The sequence below is a fragment of the Peromyscus leucopus genome, chromosome 3 (assembly GCF_004664715.2).
Source record: "Peromyscus leucopus breed LL Stock chromosome 3, UCI_PerLeu_2.1, whole genome shotgun sequence".
Taxonomy (NCBI): domain Eukaryota; kingdom Metazoa; phylum Chordata; class Mammalia; order Rodentia; family Cricetidae; genus Peromyscus; species Peromyscus leucopus.
Genome location: NC_051065.1, coordinates 66,613,749 through 66,637,680, shown reverse-complemented (window position 1 = coordinate 66,637,680; position 23,932 = coordinate 66,613,749). Strand labels below are relative to the sequence as shown.

The window sequence follows — 23,932 nt, the reverse complement described above, 5'->3', positions numbered from 1 at the left end:
ATGGTGCAGTCATGTGCGTGGCCTGAAGAAGAACATTCCAGACAGAGGGAGCAGAAAGCGGAAGAGGCAAAGGCAAGAAAGAGCTTCCTGAAGCGGGGAGTCATCAAAGGGAGCAGTGTAGTGAACGATGAGGGAAGAGTCAGAAATGGCACATTTCGAGCTATTGGAAGGACTTGGGGATTTCCTCTGAGTAAGACGCGAATGTTAGAGGCGTTGAGCAGAGCTCTATGCCCTGGCTTTCCACCGCCCTGGCTGCAATGCTGAAGAGAGACCAAAAGTGTGTTGAGATGAAGTGGGGATGAGTCAGGACCACTGTTCACATCCAAGAGAGAGACACACTGCCCCCTTCTTCTCTCCATGTGTCTTTCTTCCTTTCTTCCTCATGGCAACCCTCCTGCCTCAGCCTCCTGGGTGAGGGAATTACAGAGCGAGTACCACACCAGTTCCTCATCACCCATAGTTTGCACTTCACGTCCTAACCTCTAGATTCTCTGTTGCCTTCTTTCTTCCCCAGACCTTTGCACCGCTGTTCTCCGAACCCCAAAGGATGTTCCTAGCTCATGTCCTTCTGTGCTCCCTGATTTTGTCCAGGGGTAACGTCCGCGGAAGGTGCCTGTCCTACCCCTCCAGTCTGGGCTGGCTGAGGCGGCTAGGTTTTCCCCTGATCCAATGGGCCATTCCCTTTGAGTATGGAGTGCAGCGTCAGGCCTCGCTGTCTTCTCTCTGCACTTGAGGAAAGGAACGTAGCTGAATATTCCCTCAGTGTCACTCAGAACAGTGAGAAATGACGACTTTAAGCCAATGGGGGGGGGGGGAATTCTGGGAATTCCCTAATTCGGATATATTCTATATAATTTTCTTTGGCCTGCATCTTTATTTAGCCTAGGCTATTTCCTGAACGCATATTCATGCTAAGCAACAGTTTACTTTCTCAAAGTTACTGGCAAATTTGCTTTGAATATATGCTCACTTTGGAGCCTGTCCTGGAACTCACTTTGTAAACCAAGCTGGACTCGAACTCACAGAGATCCTCCTGGCTCTGCCTCCTGAGTGTTGGGATTAAAGGGGCAGACCACCACCGCCCAGTGGATTTAATAATCTTAATGATTTTTATATCTACGTTTTAGGAGCAACTCTGATCTACCTCATGAGTCCAAGATTTTTGATTTATGTAAGCTGTGTCTTGTCAATATGGGTAAGACGAAACGTGAAATTAATGTTTTTACACTGTTAAGAAAACTTATATTAAAGATGTTGGAATGTCTCAAAATAATGGGTGCAAAATATATATTTGTTTAAAAGTGTTTTAAATGACCAACTGCAGAATGAATAGAGGAAATGCACAAAACATATGGATAAAGCCTGACTGTAAAAAAAATCATAAAGTGAGTAATGTGAAACCCCAGGGAACAGCTGGGGGGCAGCCAGCTCCAGAGCCATCTCCCAGGGACCATTCCCAGCCACTCCCCTCCTCACCAGTGAGAAGCAGCTGCGGGTCTCATTTTATGGCATTGCTCCCTTGTTTTTTGTTTTGTTTTTTCCTTTTTTCCAGGGTAACTCTGGTGTAGACAACCCTCAATGATGTAGCTGTTTAGTCTTCAAAGTTTACATAAATGAGATCCTACTGTGTATATTCTATCTTCTTTTGTTTATTATCATGTTCCTGATCCTTACATTGTCATAAGCAGCCCGGAAACTTCTCATTACTGTGTATATTTCCTTGCATATGGTAGCATAATTTACTTTATTAGTGTTAGTTATTTGGCAGCACTCTTAACCTGCGAGGAAACGTCACGAAACATGACAGAATCCACTAACAAGATAAGAGAGAGAGAGACAGGTGTGCTCAGGTCTGTTGGAAGGACTCGTGCATAAAGAGAGAAGCCAGGTATATGGCGCTGGCTTATAAAGGCTGGGCTGTGCCTGCGCGCACAGGCTCACGTGGCTACTCCATGCATGCACAGCATGCGCGTAGATCACATGGTTGCACTGCACTTTACACAACCATGCAAAGCCACGGGGTCCTGGTCACCTGAGACGTTTTGACCCGGAAATGGCTATTTTGACCCAGAAATGGCTAGGCGGAAGTGTCTAGGTCTGCCAGGCATGCCCAACCGAGGGAGCATGTTGTGACTCTATCAATTTGTCTTTCCCAAAAGCCAACTTGGGGCTCTGTTGGTTTTTAAAATTAACTTATTTTTAATATTTTATTAATTCTTTGAGAATGTCACGTAGTGTGTTTTGATAATATTTGCCCTTAACTCCTTCTGGATCCTCTCCCCTCCCCCAGCTCCATATCCTCTCTTATGTGTGTTTTCCTTTTCTTTGGATTTGATCTCCCTCCTTCCCCCAGCCCCTCTTCCCTTTCCCTCCCTCCTTTCTCCCCCTTCCCCTCCCTCTTTCTTTCTTTTTTTTTTTTTTTTTTGGTTTTTGGAGACAGGGTTTCTCTGTGTAGCTTTGCGCCTTTTCCTGGAACTCACTTGGTAGCCCAGGCTGGCCTCGAACTCACAGAGATCCGCCTGGCTCTGCCTCCCGAGTGCTGGGATTAAAGGCGTGCGCCACCACCGCCCGGCCCCCTCCCTCTTTCTTGCTGGATTGCTTTCTGTGTCTGAGACAGAAGCCAGTGTCCTGCTCTCTTAGGCAGCCTCTCTGCCACTGAGCAAGAGTCTCGTCCTCTACTCTGTTTCTTACCTTTATTTTAACCTTTCTTTTTCTTCCTTTGAGTTCATTTGTTGTTTATTTTCTCACCTTTTTTCCCCTTGTGGCAGGCTCTCAGCTCCCTCTGTGTAACTTAAGCCTCGGCCTCTTTAAAAAAAAAAAATGAGATTACAAGCATGGGACATCATGTCCTACCCATTTCTTTCTTTCTTTTTCTTTTCTTTTCTTTTTTTTTTTTTTTTTTTTTTTTTTTTTTTCGAGACAGGGTTTCTCTGGAGCTCACTTGGTAGCCCAGGCTGGCCTCGGACTCACAGAGATCTGCCTGGCTCTACCTCCCCAGTGCTGGGATGAAAGGCGTGCGCCACCACCGCCCAGATTGTCCCGCCCATTTCTAACTTCTTTTTTTTTTTTTTTTTTTTTTTTTGAGCTAAGGATTGAACCCAGGGCCTTGCGATTGCTAGGCAAGTGCTCTACCACTGAGCTAAATCTCCAACCCATTTCTAACTTCTAAACACACATAATTCACTTATTAAATTTTGCCTGTCCTTTCTAATAGAAACATGGAAGATCACAAATTTCTCTGATCATGGATGTGACAAGTTTTAATACCATTTGTTAGAATATTTTATTATTTATTATTGGTTTGACCTATGGACTTATTAGAAACCAATCCATAAGCCTCTGAGAGTTTTCTGGCTTCTGTGAGTAATAGTTTTTTTCTTAATTGCTTCAAGGTCAGGGAACATCAAGATACACAACCCCTCCCCCCATCATATGGCTAATTTCACAATATGCTGTGTGTGCTTTAGATGATGTGTATTCTGAATTTGTTGCAACATTCATGATATGACTTTCAGGCTGACCACACACAGAAACACACTACACACATGTAATACATATTTATCTATTTTCTTATTCTATCAATTATGAAGAGCTAGATAGGGACTTAACAACACCAGCCATTGTCATTTTTCGCTTTAATTTGGTATATCCTCAAGCCCTGTTCATAGATAACAGGGGAAACAGGCATTTGTATAGCTTTCTAATGAATCAAACTTTCATCAGTATAAAGCAATTCCTTTTGTTTCAGGTAAAGCTTTAAACTCTGGAGTAGGCTTTGCCTGATGTGAATTTAATGATGTGAGTTTCTGTGGGATAACATTTACATGCTACATCATTACTCATCCTTTACTTCTGTGGTTTCTTCTTCTTATTATTATTATTATTTTTAGAAATGCTTATCTTTAAACAGAATATAGTTATATTGTAAAGTTCCATTTGTCAACCTTAGCCTTTAACTGGCACAGTTAGTTCACCTTTACTAGTCAGTATGCTTACCCAAAGATAGGAGAAAGACCACTGACCCAAATCATCATGGCCAAATTAATTAATGCAAGCAATTAATTAAAAGCAAGATTTTTAAATTCATTTTTAAATTCACAGGGTGTCTTCCTCTAAGGTGGGATACAAGAGGTCAACATTGGATATGGAGATGATAAGGCTTTTATAGCTCAGGAATAGCAGTTTCCAAATGGGGATTTGACAGGCAAAATAGGCAGGGTTACAGGAGCAGAAAATCATGACAAGTTAGTCCTAATGACCTCCTGAGACAAAGACATGGTTGCAAAGTAGACATAACAAGGTAGTCATTAGTGATCATATAATCTTTTGAAACAGAGGTAGGGCTGCAAGATGTTTATAAACAACTTTTTGAAACAAAAACATGATTGCTATTTCTGGAACATGTAGTATAGAACCATTTGTAGTTAAGGTTATAGGTGAGGCATAGCCCAGTCCTTGAGAAACAGAGGTTTAATCATAAACAGGAACAAATCTAGTTTGTCTTTGCTATAAGATGGCTTTTAAGCCTAAAATGGAGGCAGGCTGGTTCTTCAGATAACTGAATGAGAGAGAGAGAGAGAGAGAGAGAGAGAGAGAGAGAGAGATTGAGAGAGAGAGAACATGACTGCTCCTAGGTGTGGTGGAGGAGAAGGTTTATTGTAGAAATGAGAGAAAGCAGAGGCAGAGGCAAGGACATCTGGGCGAGACCAGAGTGGACTTGCAACCCTAAGCCTTGTGAGACTGAGAGGGGGAGGGGAGAGGGGAAAGCCAGGAGACCAGGAGCTCAAGAGGCCAGGGGGGTAAAGGGTAAAAAGGGCTGCATTGCCATAATGGCTGGATTATATAGGGAAGAGCAGCTGGGGAAAGGAAGGGCAGCCCAGCCCCTGGGCAGGGGAGTTCATACCTTCCTAGGGGTGTGTATTTTGCCAAGAGGACCCTGTAACAGGCAGGGACTGAGGGATGCTGGGAGGACCTGGCAGCCAGGGTCTGCTTTGATATGTTAATAGGTATCTCAACCATTTGTCCCAGGTTTGAGACCTAACAGTAACTAATGCTCTATTTAAGTCTGTGATGTACTGTGTTTTCTTTCTACCTGGTCTTACTGTGTTCTCATCTCCTTATCATTTTATCTTTCTGGGCTTCGTTCTAAGTTGCTTCTTCAGATATATTAACAGTTAAACTGACTTGAATTCTATCTAATCTACTACCTTCCATCCTCCTGCCTCAGCCTCCTAAGAGCTAGGATTTGCAGCAGGTGTGCAGCACCGTATCCAGCTGCTAACAGTTGAGCTTTTAAGTTTAGCTTCTATTGTTCTATGATCAGCTCTAGAAGTTTTGTTTATTTATTTGTTTGTTTGTTTTAAATGCTTTCTGACTCCCTGCTCAGATTGCCAGAGTTGGCATTGCTTTTGGTAGAATAACCACAATTTTACAGCCTGTGGCTGATTACCCAGCTCTGTGCGGTCTCCGTGGGCCTGTCTCTGCTATTGCTCATTGTGGATTTCGTTTGCAGTGTTTCCCTTGCCTTCCCTGACTGGCTGTCTTTGACCACGTGCTGGACAGTCTGTTTAAAAATGACTGCAAGAGTGCTTTGGGGGCTGGAGACATGGCTCAGGGGTTAAGAGCACTGGCTGCTCCTCCAGAGGTCCTAAGTTCAATTCCCGGCACCCACATGGTGGCTCACAACCATCCGTAATGAGATCTGATGCCCTCTTCTGGTGTGCAGGTATGCATGCAGAACACTAGACATAAAATATAAATTAAAAAAAAAAAAAAGAATACTTTGGAGCCTAAGGTATTTTCAAAAGGCCTACAGTTGTCTCTTCTCAGATGCATGGAGGGTGCTAGCTGTTTGTCCCTGACCTCAGGCCGAAATTGCTGATGGGAATGATAATGCTGGTGAGCACTGATTAATTCAGGTCTAAGGAGAGATCTCCTGGACCCTGCAGATAAGGGACAGCTGGACTGAGAGCCCGCATAAGGATTGCCTTGCTTTTCCTTCACCTGCCTTGCCCTGAGGGTGTGCTTCCAAGTGCTTCTTGCGGCTGATATTCTGAAGCAAACAGGCCTCCAGGGCTGGTTCACCTGTTGCTTTTGACCCACAGATGTTCTCAGGGTGTCCTGGTGGTGGTGACATCCTGTTCTTCTAAGTGTTTGATATTGTCTCATTAGCTTATTTGTTCTTTTATTCTTTTGATTTAAAAAATTTTTAAGGTCATAAATACAGTGCATAAATAAAGATAGTTGCTCTCCATCAAAGTATGCTTTTGCTATTCTGTTTTTAAGGTTGATGTGCCCAACCTTATCTTCCTGGAGTTACTTTTCCTCCACCGTTCTCAGTGATTAAAGCTTTGCCTTTTCTGTCTTGCAGGGAGATGGAATGTGGCACTTTGCTAAGTCTGTGTTCCTGATAGAGCCCTATGGACACAATCTTCTCCTTACTGCAGTGTTTGGCTTAGGGGTGGCCGGCTCTGTGTTAATATTTGGGGTTTTAATTGGTGACTGGATCGACAGGAAACCAAGAAATAAAGGTAATACTTTTCTTTGGGATGCAGGTGACATTGTGACAGGTTATGACCTCACCAGCTTCAGGACTTTACATCATGAAATACAATCACCAAACTGTGCTGAACAGCAATGGGGCTTAACTGAAAAACTCCATGGGAAGAGTTGTTCAGCTTTGGGTCACATCTCAGTGTCTCCATTTTAAACACATCGGTGTGATTTAGTGGGTGATTATTGTGCAGTGCTATGTATCAGGCTCAGAGCATCACACATGCTGGGCAAGCACTCCGTCACATACATACCTGAGTCCTTAAACGGGGGTATATATATGTGTGTGTATGTGTGTATATATACACATATATACATATATATATATGTGTGTTTATTTGCTTGCTTGTTTGTTTTGTTTTGTTTCGTTTTCCTAGACAAGATTTCTCCGTGTAGCCCTGACTGTCCTGAAACCTGCTCTGTAGACCAGAGATCCACCTGCCTCTGCCTCCCTAGTGCTGGGATTAAAGGCATGTGCCACTGCTGTGGGATGTCTTTCTGTATGCTGTGAATGTGTTGCTGTGATTGGTTAATAAAGAAGCTGCTCTGGCCTACGGCGAGTCAGGTTATAGCCAGGCAGGAAATCCAAGAGAGAGACAGGAAGAAGAAAGGCAGAGGCAGAAGAGATGCCAGCCTGCTGTCCACGGAACAACATGCCAGCAGACCAGTAAGCCATGGAACACGGGGCAACACACAGATTAAGTTAAGATACAAGAGCTAGCTAGCAAGAGACCTGCCACAGACCATACAGTTTGTCAGTAATGTAAGCCTCTGCGTGTTTACATGGGTCCGAACAGCTGCGGGACTGGAGAGACCTTCTGACTACCTGTCACCACCACCAGACTTAGGGTTTTAGTTCTTACCAAGTACAAGTTCTTAGGACTGAATTACTGGAAAGCATGTTTTCTCTTAATATTCTAGTGTTAACCTATGCAGTCAATACATATGTTTATTTTCAGTCAAGACAGTTGCTATGTGTAAAAGATCTCCCCTGTACCAGATACCTAGCCTCAGCATCAGGAGACTTATTTGCTCAAATTGAGATCTCCTTTAATGTTTAGTGATAGTATGTTCATAAAATCTCCCTTGTCCAGTAAAAACCTAGGCCTTGCTAAACTGTGCAGTTTTTTTTTTTTTTTCTGCTGTTTTTTTTTATCACACCCAGCAGATTTGGAGAGACAGATCATAGAAAAGTCAATTGCTTTAAGACCCGAGCATTACTCCTTAGGCCCAATTGATAAGCCTCCATTAGAGATTAAATCCAGGCAAGTCCGAGGTAGCCATAGAATTTGGAGTTATTTAAATCAGCTGGAACTTGGTTTTGTGTTTGTTGTCTTGTTTGGTTGGTTTTGCCTTTGACTGTTGTTTGTGCGTTTTGTTTTGTTTTTGTTTGGATCGTCTTTCTTGCCCAGCATGTCCCTTCCTTCACTTGCAAAGTTCAGCTCTGGTTTTTCCAGATTGTGTTGCAAAGGCTTTGGCGATCGATCGCGGAGCCTGCCTTTTGAGTCCTACCTAAGCCTGGAGCCGCTGATGGAAATAATGAGCCTGGTGGGCACGAGCACGAGGTCAGACACAATGGCTCTGCATTGCGTGGTGACTAGGTAGCCGTGATCGGCCTCTTAAAACCACCAGTAAATGGCCGGCCCTGTGCGTTTCCGTTTGCAGTCGCTCACGCCTCGCTCTTCATTCAGAATGCTTCCGTCGCTGCCTGCTGTGTGGTCCTGATGCTGGTGTTCTCCTACAGGAGGGAGATGGAGCGACTCCGGCATGGCTGGCTCGCTGTGTCTCCCCTCTGACACCTGCCTCACGAGAGTGCATGTCATCAACACCCCCAAGTGTCTGTTGGGAGGCGCTCTCTGCCGAGCTGCCCCACTGTGCCCCTTCACCAGTGCCCTTGTGGCCCCTGGTTTCTGAGTTGGAGCCCAAACCCCACAGCGAGCGAGCGTGGCAGTAGAGCCGCAGCGTCTGTCTGCAAGGTACAAATTAGCATCGCATCTGGTGCTGACGGGAGAGAGGAAGAACGTGCACTTGGCTTAGACTTAACACAGAGCCTTTTCCTCTCAAAGGTTTCATTTCCTCTCAAAGGGTTCATTTCTATGCTCCTCTGGCTGTCAGACAAATGACCGTGTTCCACCCTGGGCCGGAAGGTCTATTCCTGGCCTCTTCTTCCCTCCTCTGGTAGGTGGTCTGGTATGCTGTGGTGATTACCCTAGCGGCCGTGGCAAACCTGGCTGGCACTGCACTTACTATCACCATTCAGAGGGACTGGATTGTGAGCCTCACGGGGGACAGCAGAGGCCAGCTGGCTGGTGAGCAGTGCCACCCTCACCAGCCCTCCAATGGGCAGAGAAGTAGAGTGGTGAGCCATTCAGGGCTCCAGGAGAGGCCATATCATAGCCTATAGAAGACAGGAATTTGGAACCAACCAGAGCTGGGATTGACTTCAGCTGAAACCCGCTATCTCTCTTACCAGCTGCGTGTCCTGGGGCAAGTTACTTAACCTCTCTGAACTCGACTTTCCTCATCTGCAGCATGGGGCAAACACACACACACACACACACACACACACACACACACACACACACACACACACACACACACACTTACATGCATGCATGTCCACATACACCTTCATTCTCTCTGAGCTCACTTTGGGGAAGGAAGGAGTTCATGAAATCAGGATTTTGTAAGTGCTTAGCACAAATCTGCACAGAAGGAACACCCAAGAAATGACCATCACTGTTCTCACCTTACGCACAGGCAGATGGTGGGTCGGGAGGGCAGCTTCTCATTTACAGATGCTCTGGAGCCATTTTAGACCTAGACAGTAAGTGAATGAAAAGATTTCTAAATTCACATCAGTAATAACCTTCTGCCCCACCCCCAAATTATCCCAAGTGGGAACATTGATTACTGCTGATAGCAGAAGCCGGAATTCGTTTTCTAGTAAAGTAGTGGGAAGGAGCGGCCTGACATCTTGTCTTTTCCTCCCATTTACAAAGCTTGCACAGCTCTCATTGCAGCGTGTTCTAATTGCCCACTTAGAGCTGAAGATCTCACAATACCCTATACTTGAGCAGTTGTAGTGCCTGAGTGTTGATGGCCAAGATAAAGGGCACTATTAAGGAGTCTAAAATACACTCCTTGAAGAGTCAAAGCCCTTATCATCATGTTTTCTTTTAAACTGCACTCACTTGGATGTACTGTGGCTTCTGTAACATCACCCAGAATAAGAGCTGTGTGAATAAAGGCCAGGTGATAGTTCAGTGCGTCCTCTGTCTTGGTGTCAGGAAAACTTTCCTGTTCTCTGTGCATTCATTTTAAAAGACTTCAAGGTAAAGCAGACTTGGACTCAAGTCTATTACAAGTTTGAAGATGAACTTGTGAATATTTTCTTCAGTGGTGGTAGAATCCATGAGCTTTGGAGTCAATGTTCTTTCTCTGCAAACTCGAGAAAAGAATTTCCCCTCTGCATGCCTCAGTTTCATAACTTGTAAAATGGAAGTACCATTGCCTTCTTAGAACTGTGAGGACTCACAGAGATGAGTGCAGGTATAAGGTTTGAGATTGTATGCCGGGCACAATGTAAGAATTCAAGCCGTCCTCCTCTACCCTCCCATTACCTCCCTTCCCCCACCACTGTGCTGGTTATTAATTAGTGGCCATTACTATGATTAGCATAGTCAAGACCATGGGTAGCCTGGTCATTTTACTAATCTGTTCACATTCCACTACAGCTGGTCTTGCAGTTGTTTTCCAGGTTGAAAAGGCCATCGCTAATCTGCAGAAAACCTGCCGTCATTGACTCTGGGTTGGCTGTCAAGCCCAGGGAACATGTGGTGTCAAGTTCAGCAGGAGGAAGGAGGCATCCATCCGCCGAGTCTCAGTGTCTCCTCCTCTCCCTTGCAGGGATGAATGCGCACTCCCAGCAGTGCGGCGGCTGGACCAGGTCATCAGTATATTCGCACCCCTGTCCGTGGGCCAGGTGATGACGTGGGCATCTCATGTGATTGGTTGTGGTTTCATTCTTGGATGGAACTTGGTTTCACTTCTTGTAGAGTTTCTATTTCTGTCCAGGGTTTATCAACTAGTTCCCCAGTTGGCTGTGAAACCCCAGCGGCACACAGCGGGCTGCTTCCTAGAGAGGCAGCAGGAAGCTGTGCACATCCAACGTAAGGCGAACTCAGAGGGAGCTCTTGTTAGTGTTTCATTTCTTCTTTCCAGACCATGTGTCTAACCACAGTCTTAATATTTTGTTTGCAGTTGTACCTAAGAACAGTAATAAACGAGAGGTCATGAAGTTCATATGACTTGGCCACATTGGTGGGGCAGGGGCAGGGTTACTTTGTACAGTTACTGGATTGTGTTTAACTTCAGGGACTCCACTGAGAGAAGGTCCAGTGTAAGTAGCACCCCCGTGGGAATGCAGGATACAACCTGCACAGTCTGCCCCAGCATCTTGGGAGACAAATAACTCCTTTCCGTCTTGCTGATGAACACCTTTCCCAACGCTCCTAAACTTAAGAGATACAAATGTGTCAAGGAGTATGGGCTACCCTTTGATCAAGATAATAGAGTGTATTCCTGCAGTGTTTGTTTAAAATTAGAAATTTCTAAGTATGTGGGGATGAACAGGAGCAGAGGCATGTCAGTAGATACGACCTCACTCTCCTCAAGTAAGAGCCATCTTCACCTACGACAAAGTCACCCATCTGCCTGGTTGACTCAGTTCTCTTACAGGTTTATGATTAGCACTCATTTTTCTCAAGTTAGTTTTTAGATAAAGACCACTAAATCAGATTCATGAATGAAATGCATGCATTTGGAGAGGTAAATATATAGAGGTGATATTTAGATGATGAATGGATGGGTGGGTAAATACATAAGTGGTAGATCAATAGATGGGGTGTGTCCTTCCCATCTCCTCTGAGATGCCTGTCTGAGCCTTCAAGGTTACTTCATTTCATATTCTCTGCCTCTCTGAAAAGTAAGAACAATTACCAGAACTAATTTCACCAGAACACTGTGAGGATTAAGTAGGGTTGTCTATGCAAAGCCTAGTTTTATCCCCTCCCACACAGTAAGACTGAAGTCAGTGTTGACTGTATTTCCATTGTTGTTGGTTTGTTATCACCTTTGTTTCTAGTTAGCTGGCAGTAAGTTCTCTTGTATGATGGAAAGCTCCCACCTCTTGTCCTGTTATTTGTTCCCCCAGCCCTCTCCTTCCTTCAGAGCCCTACGTGACTCCTCTAGACCTCTATAGGACTTGACTTCATTGTGCTGAATACTTCTAAAATAGTTGTGTATTTCTGATCTACCTCCTCAAGTATCTACCACTTTAGAAAGAGTAACCAAGTAAGCACCCACAACAACTTCCAGGAGCTCATCCCCACATTTCCAGCATGTGACAGTCTGTCTTCCACTCCCTGAAGCAGCCCTTCACTTCCCATGCCTGCCCTCTGTGTCTTAGCTTCGTTCTCTCCTGAGCACGTCTTGAGACAAGACTCCAGGGTGAAAAGTACTCTGTTTAGAATGTGATCCAGGAGAGTGAAGGGAAGTGAGACAGGAAAGGGCAGGGAGAAAAGCTCACACAGAGATGCTGTGTAGGGTGTACCTCAGGATCGTCCCACTAAAGGCCAAGAAGATGGGAGTGTTGGTCCAGCAACTTCTGTCACTCCTTGGTGAGATTTGTTCTCTAGAGAACTTATAGAATACCACTCATATTCCAGCACCTGCAGCAAGTCCCAGGTGCCTGAGGAAGGGAAGCTGGGGGTATGCATAGGAACTGTCCAACGTGGAAGCAGAGGAGTCTGGGATGGACAACTAAGGGAGATTGTTGTGTATTGAGTTTAAGCTTGTCTGAATTTTATTTTAGGTGAAACGGAGTTTTTGGAAACCATGAACAGATCCATCAACACATCCAGAACTCTGGAAAAACCAAAGGACCACAATTTTAGCCTTGAAGAACAAGCAGCCACAACCAAAGGGCTTCTTCACTGCCTGCAGGACACCCGCAGGCTGCTCCACACATGCCTGGAGGGATGGGAAATGTACTGCCGACAAACTGTCTTCCTGGCTGGCTTAGGTTTGGCTTTCCTCTACATGACAGTTCTGGGCATTGACTGCATCACCACAGGCTATGCCTACACCCAGGGCATTGGAGGCTCCCTCCTCAGCATCCTCACAGCCCTTTCAGCTGTCTGGCCTCATGGGAACAATTCTCTTTACCCGGCTCCGGAAGCATTATGGCTTGGTCACCACAGGGATCATTTCCAGTTGGCTCCATTTAGGTAGCCTAACACTCTGTGTGCTTTCTGTCTTTGCTCCTGGAAGTCCTTTTGATATGGCTACCTTCTCCCTCCCATTAAGCAAGAATTCTTCAAACCATGAGATGCTAAAAGATGACCAGGCACATTTTTACACCTTTGAAAGAAATCTAAATCAACCCATCTTCCCCGACTGCTCTCCTATCCACTGGACCAATAGTACAGTCTTGTTTGATGGCCAGCAGGACCCTGAGCAGCCTGACTCTTACATCTCTATCATCTTGCTCTTCTCAGTTGTGATCCTGGCAAGAATCGGTGAGCACTGGGTCACATGGGGATGTGGGGTTCTAGAGCCCGTGGTATTGATAAGTAATCTTAGGAACATTAGTCTCCCCGTTAACCCACTGTATATATCTTCAGCATCATTCATCAAAAACTTGTTATGTGTCAAGAACTGCCCTGGAGGGCGGGGATACAAGAGTGACTTGATCGGACAAAAGCCTTAGTCCCATGGTGTGATAGCCTGAGCGGAAGGCAGTAAGTAAACGGTAACAAATAGGGTGGCCAAGGGATCAAAATAGAGGAAGACAGGCTTGAGAACACAGAGGGAGATTCAGGTTGTGTCTCAGGGGCTAGGGAAACCTTCCTCTGGGAAGGCATGGCCAGAGATCTCCCAAGGACAAGCTAGACACATGTCATGGAGAGGGATGGCTGCTCCAGACCGTGGACAGTGCGGGGAAGATGAGTTTGAAGATTTGGGGAAGTGGAAATGCTGCAGTTATGTCCTGGGAGTCGGGCATGGGCATGCTGCAGACAGTATCTGTGGGAAAGCTGAGCTTTCATGGAACCCCTTCTCTGTAGAACAGGGACGAGGTAGGAGGAGAGGTAGTCACTTCTTGGGGAAATGGGAGCAGGGCTACTCAGGAATCGACAACCTTCTTGTCCCCACACAAAAGTTAGCTATACTTTGTCATCACACCATGTCACTCATACCTCCCCCTGAGAACATACCTGTTTTTGTCAGGGTGTTTCTTAAAATGAAAACAACTAAACGTTGGCCCTTTAGTGCCTGACAACCTGAAAGTGTCATCCTAGAACCATGATAGTGACAGAAACCAATGAGCAATACCCTGGCTCTCGTGATTAGACCTACAGCTTCCTAGCTGGAAAGAGTCTGGGCCATGGGTTCCTGAGGATGGCTTTCTAAGCTTCATTCCTTTGACAAATTCAAAAGTTCCCAAATTTGGAGTCATTGTGTTCAAAGCCCAGACCAGCCCCTGTCAGGTCAGAAACTAGAGGGACAGGATGTATGCCAGTGAGTGGAAGATGTGAATCCAAACCAAGCTCCCCGTTCCTTTGCACAGACCTCACTGGGTACCACGTTTTTCAGTGGCTGGACTAAAAGCAAAGTCTCTGCCCTCTCGGGCCTCAGATCATCACATCATCTCTAGGGCCTTGGTATGGTAGGACCAGAGGGCTGGGATGTTTGCTGCTGACTTCTGTCTTCAATTCCAGGAACCCTTGCTCTAATACAGCTTGGGAACATTGAAAGAGAAGAAATGAGTTGTGCAGGTTGCTTCAAGAGGCTATAAATGGGCTAGCTTTGGAACCTCGTTTCTCTGATGTAATATATACGCAGGAGAAGGAAAGTATGCTTCTGCTTCTAAACAACTGATTTAGAAATCGGCTCTTGCCAGGCAGTGGTGGTGCACACCTTTAATCCCAGCACTCAGGAGGCAGAGGCAGGCAGATCTCTGTGAGTTTGAGGCCAGCCTGGTCTACAAAGCGAGTTCCAGGAAAGGCACAAAGTTACACAGAGAAACCCTGTCTCGAAAAACAACAACAACAAAAACAAAAAGGAAAAAAAAAATCAGCTCTTGCCGGGTATGGTGGTGTACACCTTTAACCCCAGCACTTGCATGGCAAAGACAGGCAGATTTTTGTGAGTTCAATGTCAGCCTGCTCTATATAGCGAGATTCAGGAGAGTTGGGGTTACACAGAGACCCTGTCTAAAACAATAACAACAATAAGCCAGTTCTTCCATCCAGAGATTATCTGACCCTCAAGTATTTTGAGTGAGGTACCTGACAAGTGAATTATCTTCGATTTAACTTCCATTTCTACCCATTCATCACACAGACTGAGATAAGACTGGCCAGAAAAGACTTATGTAATTCATAATATATTGTGATAAGTATTTAGTTAAAAATAGAAAAACAAAAGCAAGCAAGCAAACAAACAAACAAAAAACATTGCCAGCGACTCTTGCGCACCAGGGATGACAGGGCTTAGCTGATGAAGAGGAAATGCTCACATGTATCTGGAAAGCACGAAAGCAGCGCCTGCCATCTGGGAATGTGTTCAGTACTCCAGAACTTGACTCCCTCCCCTTCCTCTCTCCCCTCCCCTCCCCTCCCCTCCCCTCCCCTCTCTTCTTCTTCTTCTTCCTCTCTCTCTCTCTCTCTCTCTCTCTCTCTCTCTCTCTCTCTCTCTCTGAGGCAAGGACATCTCTCTCACTGTATCTCAGATGAGGATTCCAGAGCTGTCTTGACTCTCGGGGGTGGGGTGGTGTTCCTAGACCTGGTTGTCCGGTGACGTTAGCTAGGCCCCTTAGTTACTGTTTGCCGATGTGTAGGTGGGACAGTGACAATGGTACTTCCCCATCAGGGAGGTCTTGAGGTAACTCCTGTAGGCAATGTGGCCAGCACAGCATTTTCTTTTTGTTTGTTTGTTTGTTTTTGGAGACAGGGTTTCTCTGTGTAGCTTTGCGCCTTTCCTGGAACTCACTTGGCAGCCCAGGCTGGCCTCGAACTCACAGAGATCGGCCTGGCTCTGCCTCCCGAGTGCTGGGATTAAAGGCGTGCGCCGCCACCGCCCGGCGCATTTTCAAAACTATAGTTAACTGTCAGTTAACTCTCGTCTTGGTCGCCGTCGTCATGACTGAATTTTAGCTATGATTTTAGTGTTTTCCTGAGTGCTGTGATATGAGGGTGGGGTGTGAGGTGGGCAGCAAGACAGAAGAACCGCAGGGCTGTGTGGTGACGTCGAGGCTTCCTGACTCCTGCCCACCCAATACCATCAAGTACCATTTACATTCATTGCTGTTAGGGTTGCAGATAACCTTGGTGTTGATGGGTGGTGTGGTACTGGAACTATAGAATTAAAAAACCACTGTCCAGAAGATATATAGGCCTCTGTTAGTGTGGTCACTATGGTCAAACCTGGGAGCCAGGATGAGTGGTTCCCTTGCTGGGAGCATCACAGGGCCGTCTTAGGCGTTTATTCAATAAGTGTTTCCACTCCAAAAGAGGTCAACTTACAAAACTATGCATGTAGCCAGATTCAGTACATTTCTTCGCAGTGGTATATTAACTTGGTTTCTATTGCTGCAGTAAAGACCATGACCAAACATAGCTTAGAGGGGGAAGGGTTCATTTCACCTTACAGTTCACAGCCCATCACTGAAGGAAGCCAATGCAGGGAGTCAAGGCGGGAACCCGGATGCAGGAACCCGGATGCGGGGAACTGGAGCAGAGAACATGGAGGGAGGGGCACTGCTTACTGGCTTGCTCTCCTCGTGACCTGCTTACTTTGCCTTACATAACTCAGGACCACCTGCCTAGCAAGGCCCTCCACTTCAGCCAGGAAATTACCCGACAGATTTAAAGCCAATCTGATGGAGGCAGTTCCTCAATTGAGGCTTCCTTTTCCCAGAAAACTCCAGCTTATGTCAAGTTGACGAGAGAGAGAGAGAGAGAGAGAGAGAGGGAGAGAGAGAGAGAGAGAGAGAGAGAGAGAGAGAGAGAGAGAGACAGAGAGACAGAGAGACAGAGAGAGAAAGGAAGGAAGAAAGAAAGAAAGAAAGAAGGAAAGAAAGAAAGAAAGAAAGAAAGAAAGAAAGAAAGAAAGAGAGAGAGAAAGAAAGAAAGAAAGAAAGAAAGAGAAAAAGGGGGGAAACCAGCATAAGTAGCTTCCCTTTTTAAAATCTAAGAACTGTGACTCTTTACGCCCTTGATTTAGAACGAATTCTCAGTGTATAATCAGCCCACACTTCACATTGTACTGCTGCAGCATCTTACAAATCCTTTCTATCTTTGTGAGCATTTCTGGCTGAGGGCCAGGGCAGGGGAATGGAGCTCTGGGCTGTAGTCCAGCACTGGGTGATGTCCTTGCCCAGCAAGCTGGGAGGGACCTACAGGCCATGTGGTGTGATCAGGACAGCCCAAAGGGATGGGAAGAACATCAGAGCCTGTGGTGGGTGCCATAGCAACGTGACTAGGGCAGCCCAGCCCGGGAACACCTGCACGAGCAAAGGTCTGCAAAGGTAGACAACAGAAAGCATGTGGCATTGTGCCCATGTAATTTTTGAGTCCAGAGCTAAGTCTGGCAGTTGGAATAGAGGCAAATAGGAAGCCTCTGCAGAGTCAGTGCTGAGTGTTGGGGAAGAATCCAGACGGTAGGTAGCTGTCTGTCTGGGAAACCCACCAGGCTGGCAGAAGCTGGATGTCGATTGATCTCCAAGGGGGAAGGGACCAGAACCCCTAGCAGGGCTGTGGCCGTTCAGGGACAGCAGCAGCCGCAGCACAGGCACAGCACAGCTGGCAGCTCTGACTCTGTTTGATGACTGAACATCGGGTCCCCAGGTTGCCTCTGAAGCATATTAAAATCTCTTGCTGGGCGGTGGTGGCGCACACCTTCAGTCCCAGCATTTAGGAGGTGGAGGCAGGGCAATCTCTGTGAGTTGGAGGGCAGCCTGGTCTGTAGAGCGAGTTCCAGGATAGCCAGAGATGTTACAGAGAGAAGCCCTGTCTCGGGGAGGTGTGTGTGTGTGTGTGTGTGTGTGTGTGTGTGTGTGTGTGTGCGCGTGCGTGCGTGCGTGCGAGCGAGCGAGCGAGCGAGAGAGAGAGAGAGAGAGAGAGAGAGAGAGAGATCCTTGTGGGGTTAAAATTGGGGAAGAGAAGCCCGACCGACCTTCTACCTCAGGGGAGAACAGGAAACGCTGCTCTCTGCTTGTACAGGCCTTGCAATGCATCCGGGACGTAGAGAAACACATGCACCGCGAAGCTGGGGTGCCTCTGATAGTGTTAGTTAGGAAGGTAAACCGAAAGGAAACTTCTGTGTAAAAGCCATTTTATTCTTTGAAAAATAATTGCGGATTAGGCATGGCAGTCCCTGTGTCCTGGCATGGGTAAAGAACTATGTTGAAGGTGGGCCCCGGGCTCCAGGTCTATTAAGTCTAGCACTGGGGAGGCTGAGGCAGGCTTGTGAGTTTGAGGCCCTTCTGGCTACACAGTGAGACCCTGTCTGAAAACACCACCACCTGTAACTAATAACGATAACACCCCGGACTCTGACAGCACCTTCCAAGCACAGAAGGCAGGCAGTATGCCACACTTTACGATCTCATGGACCCCTCCAGTGGGCATTGTTTGAAATAGCTCCATCCCACAGATAAGGAAACCGAGCAGCAGAAAGCCCCATTTACGGGATGCAACAAGCCACAATCTTACTGAGGTCCTCTGACATCTCTTCACGTTTATTCTCTCCCTGTGTGACTGCCCTGTAGGCCTCTGGTCCTTCGACCTCACTGTGACTCAGCTTCTCCAGGAGAACATTCCGGAAGCGGAGCGAGGGGCTGTGAACGGCGTGCAGAGCTCACTGAACTACCTCATGGACCTCATTCACTTCGTCCTGGTCATGCTGGCCCCGAGGCCGCAGCATTTTGGCATGTTGGTTTTCCTCTCCATGCTCTTTGTGGCCACTGGGCACGTGCTCTATTTCTTTTATGCAAGAAGGAGTAAGACTAAGGAGGCCCACGTGATCAAGACATCCGGGAAGGGCTCGTGGACGCCCCCGATGTGAGTGGTAGGTGGCACTCCTTAGCGGTCTGGGCAGCCGTGGGCACATCTTCCCACCAAGTGAGTGTTCCAGCTGTTTTGTGTACCTCTTGCGTCTTGGTTCCAGCTGAGAGCAAACGTGCCACTTCCTGCCGACAGCATCCCCTTCTTCTGGCTCCTTTCCTGGTACTATCCTGAGGGTCAAGGGGGACAACCGGAAGGGCGCCCAATTAGCGGAATTCAGGAAGCTCTTCCTCTCAGCTCCTTCACGGGACTGGTTTTAGTTCCACCAATACAAGAAAAAACTCAGTGTCAGGGCTGGGGGTGTAGCTCAGTTAGCCGAGTGCTTGCCTAGCATTACATGGAACCCTGGGTTCAATCCCCAGCACCACTTAAAAGTTGGTGTGGCTGAGTGTGGTGGCACATGCCTTGAGGGAGGCAGAGGCAGGTGGATCTCTGTGAGTTCCACAACAGTCAGAGGTATGTAGAGTGACCCTGGCTCAATAAAAATTAAATAAAGATTGAGTGTGGTGGCACATGCCTGCAATCCCAGTTCTTGGGAAGTAGAATTAGCAGGATCAGAAATTCAAGGTCATCCTCAGCCACACATGACCTCAAAGTCATATGAGGCTACTCGAGTCCTGCTTTAATGGGGAGTAGGGGGTAAGGGGAGTAGGGGGTAGGGTGGGGGGGTGGCTCGAGGTTTTCATATTTTATTAGTCTTTGAAAGCTAAAATCAATCAGAATATTCTGTCCCACGTTCTAGCCAGACAAGGCATAGTCAGTGATGTTTGGCCTTGACTGTTTGGATAAGAGTTTGCTGTTCCTGTTGGCTGGTGTGTCCTCTGTGGGGCGTTTACCCACCAACCCCACAGCTTCCCAGAGTTTTTTTGAGTGTGAGCAGCAGGAAATATTAGATAGAAGGATTTACTGCAGAGAATCTTGCGGGGATAAACAGATAGAAAATAAAGGATAGCCTCGAGAGGGCCTGGAACCTTTTCCAACGGGCCCCCGACTGTCTCTGCCCCAGGGTTTTTATAGAGACGCCAAAGGGTGGAGCAAAAGACCTCCCCCCTAGCATAGCCAAGTGCAGACCATCTCAGACACCTGCACTCAGGCCCGTGGTCCTAATCATCCTCTTTGCTGACCTGCTGGGTAAAGCCACGAGGAACCCAAGAACGGGCTCCCACAGTCCTCTGGTTAAGTGGCCTCATGAAGCTATTTGCTGAAGACAAACCAATCTTCACCTGGCTTATAGACCTTGGGCCAAGCCAGAGAGGTTGTGGTCTTGTTAGGGTCCAAGAATCTGAAATCACCCAAGCAGTCACCACAGTCCACACAAAGCAAGATTTTTATTGAATTAGGCAGCAGGAAAATGAGGGAAAAGGAAAGACACTGAATGGTCAGGGGCAATAGCACAGACCAGGGAGCTAACCACGTCCCCAAACATTCATTTCAGCAAGTATTTAAGCACAAAACCCACAACCTTCTATGCCAAGTTATAGTTACAATTTTCCACCAAACAAAATTCAGGGATTAAGGACTTTCCTTACGTGGTTGATCTATGTCAAATGTACAACCAATCAAATTCATTTGTTCTTTGTGATTAGAAACAGCTATTATTTGTGGGGAATGGCAGAAAAACAACATTTTGCAGGCCGTTTTTATTGTTTAATGAGGAAGCTGATCAGCTACTAGAAAGTCCCCAGCTCCCCCAGGGCCTGGGAACTTGAACTTAACTTCACCTTGTGATGAAAATGGAGTCTGAAACAAAATGGCAGTACCTAGGCTACGTTTCTTTTGTCTGTTCTCAACATCTCCGCCTTGTCTTGTGACTAATGAGATGAATCCTCATCTTGGGTCTCAAACAAGGGGTTGTTGTAATGGGTTCTTAAAATCGTGAGTTTGACAGTTCCTATGAGATCCTGAACTAAGTGTGCGGAGGCAGATGTAACTCAGGGGCAAACAGCAGAACAAGGAGGAGGATCAGGGGACCTGTTAGACTGTGACGAGGGTTGTCAACCAGGGGGACCAGTTGAAAAGTGATTCAGACCCAGTTCTTTGTTTTCCTTCCTCCTCCCTAGTGCAGAGATCTTCTTTAACTTTCGTTAAAGCCTCTCTAATAATACCTGAATGGTTGACATAAAAGCAACGTGTCTCTCCCCAAGCCATCCGTAAGCCTCCCTCCTCAAAGAGCAGTGGGTCCAGCCCCTGGCGGTTCTGCAGGACCACCTCAGCCAGGGAGTCAACTTGATTCTTCAGGAATGGAGGTGATATCTCCGTCAGTTTATTCACTCAGGATCTGTAGGTTGCGGTCCCCGGTGACTAAGACTGCCGTCCCAATGGCCGTTGACCCTGCGAGGGGGACAAGAATGGGAGGTGCTCTCTGGTGTGCAGCAAGCCTATGGTTCCCATGTGCATCTTTCCCACTTCCCCCTCATAAAACAGGACCTGAGGCACAATATGAAGGAACACACAAAGCTTGGGTTTTTTTTCTTTTCCGTGAAATGCCCTAGAGAGAGGCAGGGTGTTAAGCCAAAGGTCCAAGAAAACCAAGTTGGTGTAGGAGCAGCCCAAAGGGTGATTTCATTTAGAGCGGCCCACTTGGTGCTAGGGAGAACATAGGTATCAGAGTTGTTGCCAACCGACGAGTAGGGTGATGTTGCTGGAGGGTAGTTGGAAGAGTGAAAACAGGTTCCTTCTCCCTGGAGGTCCCCAGAGTCAGGGTGGAGGTCCAAGGACAAAAAATTTGTGAGGATGCAAGAGAGACTGCTTATATGGTGGATGGGGGTGGTCAGAACTTTCCTTGAGGGCGATCCTGATGTAGTAGGGAGGTGTGGGGTCTAGACAAAGCCAGCAATCACCTGTGAGGTTAGGACGAGTGGCATTCAAATAGGCATCAGTAACACTGACTATCCCAAATAAGGGCGGACCTGCAATTGAGAGGATCTGAAGGTGGAAAGGGGGTGCTCTTTGGCCTCCCCAGTTGGGGCTGACAGTGGTTGAGACCCCCATCTGCCTGGTTCTTTTTGTGGGGAGAGATGGTGTTTTTTTTGTCCAGAGGTCCCAGGAGTCTAGGAGGACTAAGCAAAGATAGTTTCTGGATGGTGAACTCCATCCCTGTGTCTTTGCCTATCTGGTATACCCGGAGTCCCCTGGTTAGCTCTGTGTCCCATCTAAAAGGAAGAAGCAAGACCTGTTGTTTAAGGTTTAGGCAATAAATTTAAGGATTGCATATCCTGGGGATGGCACAAGAAGATTTTTTTTTCCATCTGGCTATCTGTGTATTCATCCTATTATTTCCTCATCCTAGGGTCCAGGTCTCACACCCCCCAGTGGTCACAATGGAATTAGCCTTCAGTGCTACAGGTGGACCCCTTTTCTGCTGGACAGACATAATACTGTTTGTCCCAGTGCATTTTTCTTGCTTCTGTCTAATGGGCCTGCTACTCTCTCTGTTCTTGCAGGGGACATAGAGGATGACCCCTCCAGTAGGCCATAGGATACAAAGGTCTAACTTAAATTTAGGGCCTGAGATGTATGTCTCCTGATGCATCTCTGAAATGATCTGTCCTGTTCAAGTATTTGACAACCTCCAGATAAATATAGCTTGGGCTGATAGAGCCCTGGGTATTGCCGCCCTCCCAAATTGGATAGCAAAAGAGTTATTAGGAGGGCTGGGAGCTAAGTCTTAGTTTTAGAGGGTCCTTGGGATCTCAGAAGACTTTTCCTGGTCAATTGTTGACCTCTCAGGCCCTTGATTGGAGGTGGATTTGACCTGGGAATGATGAATTTAGGGCTTGACACCATTGACCTTGACTGCAGTTGGGGTAGTCGGAATCACAATGTGAGGACCTTTCCAGTGAGGACCCAGAGTTTTTTGTTTTTTTATGATGTTTCACCCAGACTCCATCTCCTGGTTGGTAGTCATGTGGTTTGACAGGCGACAGGTCATACAGATGGCAGAGCAATGAGTAATCTGTCCTGAGTTCTTTGTAGTGCCTGTACTGACTAGAGTTAGGCAAAATTAGATATTTCAGCAATTAGATCAGACCAGAGTTTTGGGCAAATTGGAGGGAGCCTTCCAAATATTATCTCATAGACCCTCCCCTCCGTATAAGGAGTGTTTCTAGCCCAGAGTGGGGGGGGGGCAAAGGGAAGTAGTGCCATCTAGTCCTTGCCAGTCTCTGAGGATAATTTACTTAAAGGCTATTTTTGGGTCCAATTCATCCTTTCTATCTATCCTGAACTTTGGGGGTGATAAACACCACAAAGTTTCCAATTTACCCTCCAGGGCCTCAGTGACCCCTTGGACCACCTGAGATATAAAGGCAGGTCCATTGTCTGATCCTATGGCAGTTGGAACTCTGAATCTAGGAATAATTTCTTCAAGCAATTTCTTGACAACAACCTGAGCTGTTTCTCTTTTAATTGGGAAAGCCTCAGTCCATCCATAATGGTATCCACAAACACAAGTAAGTATTTGTACCCATAACATCCTGATCTTACCTCAGTGAAGTCAACCTCCCCAAAACCTCCAGGTGCCATACCTCTTTCCCTTTTTCCTTATTTCCAATCAGTTTGAGGTGCAGAATTTATAGCCAGGCAGGATACTTGGAAACAGTATCTTAGAGGACTGAGTTTAGGGAGGGAGTAAGGTATTGCCTGCTTAAAGGAGAGGCTCGCTTAGTCTTACCCAGGTGTGTACTTTCATGAAGTTGTTTAGCTCAAGTTCTTCCGAGGACTTGGGGAAGAATGATTCTGTCATCTGACATATCCCTCCCATCCTTTCTTGTGGGAGGTATTGGGAAGTTTTTGGAAAAAGTCATCATCATCAGAGTATGTGGGGAACTCTGGTGGCTCTGGTGCTGAGAGGGCCGCCAGTGCAATGCCTGGCAGACAACAGGTCACTTCTTTGGCTGTCTCTGGTCAGCCTTCTGGTTGCCTTCTGCCTCTTGCGAGTTTCCCTTCTGATATCCAAAGCTGTGAATCATGGAGGCCTGCTTGGCGTCCCATAGGGCTGACAGCAAGTCCAAACTCTCTGTTTTTAATGGTCTTACTCTCTGCTGTTGGGAGTCCTCTTTCCTTGTAAACAGCCCCATGCACGTGTATGGTTGCAAAGACATATTGGCTGTCAGTGTAAATGTTAACAGTCATTCCTTTCCCTAATCTGAGAGCCTGGGCCAGAGATATCAGTTCTGTTCTCGGAGTGGACATCCCAGCACCATGCCTGCCTGCACACTGCTGTGTCTGGCCATGATGATAATGGACTGAAC

General features: G+C 46.7%; 1 protein-coding gene across 1 annotated transcript; it reads left to right on the top strand.

Annotated features, from left to right (window-relative positions):
* Positions 1 to 19,004, top strand: LOC114689787 (solute carrier family 40 member 1-like). Its single transcript, XM_037204303.1, is given in 9 exon segments — positions 1 to 190; positions 1,128 to 1,195; positions 6,371 to 6,530; positions 8,218 to 8,333; positions 8,735 to 8,861; positions 10,644 to 10,724; positions 12,407 to 12,752; positions 12,754 to 13,133; positions 18,386 to 19,004. Coding segments are annotated over 9 exon segments (1,764 nt in total). The 3' UTR covers positions 18,682 to 19,004.
* Positions 19,005 to 23,932: the final 4,928 nt, after the last annotated feature.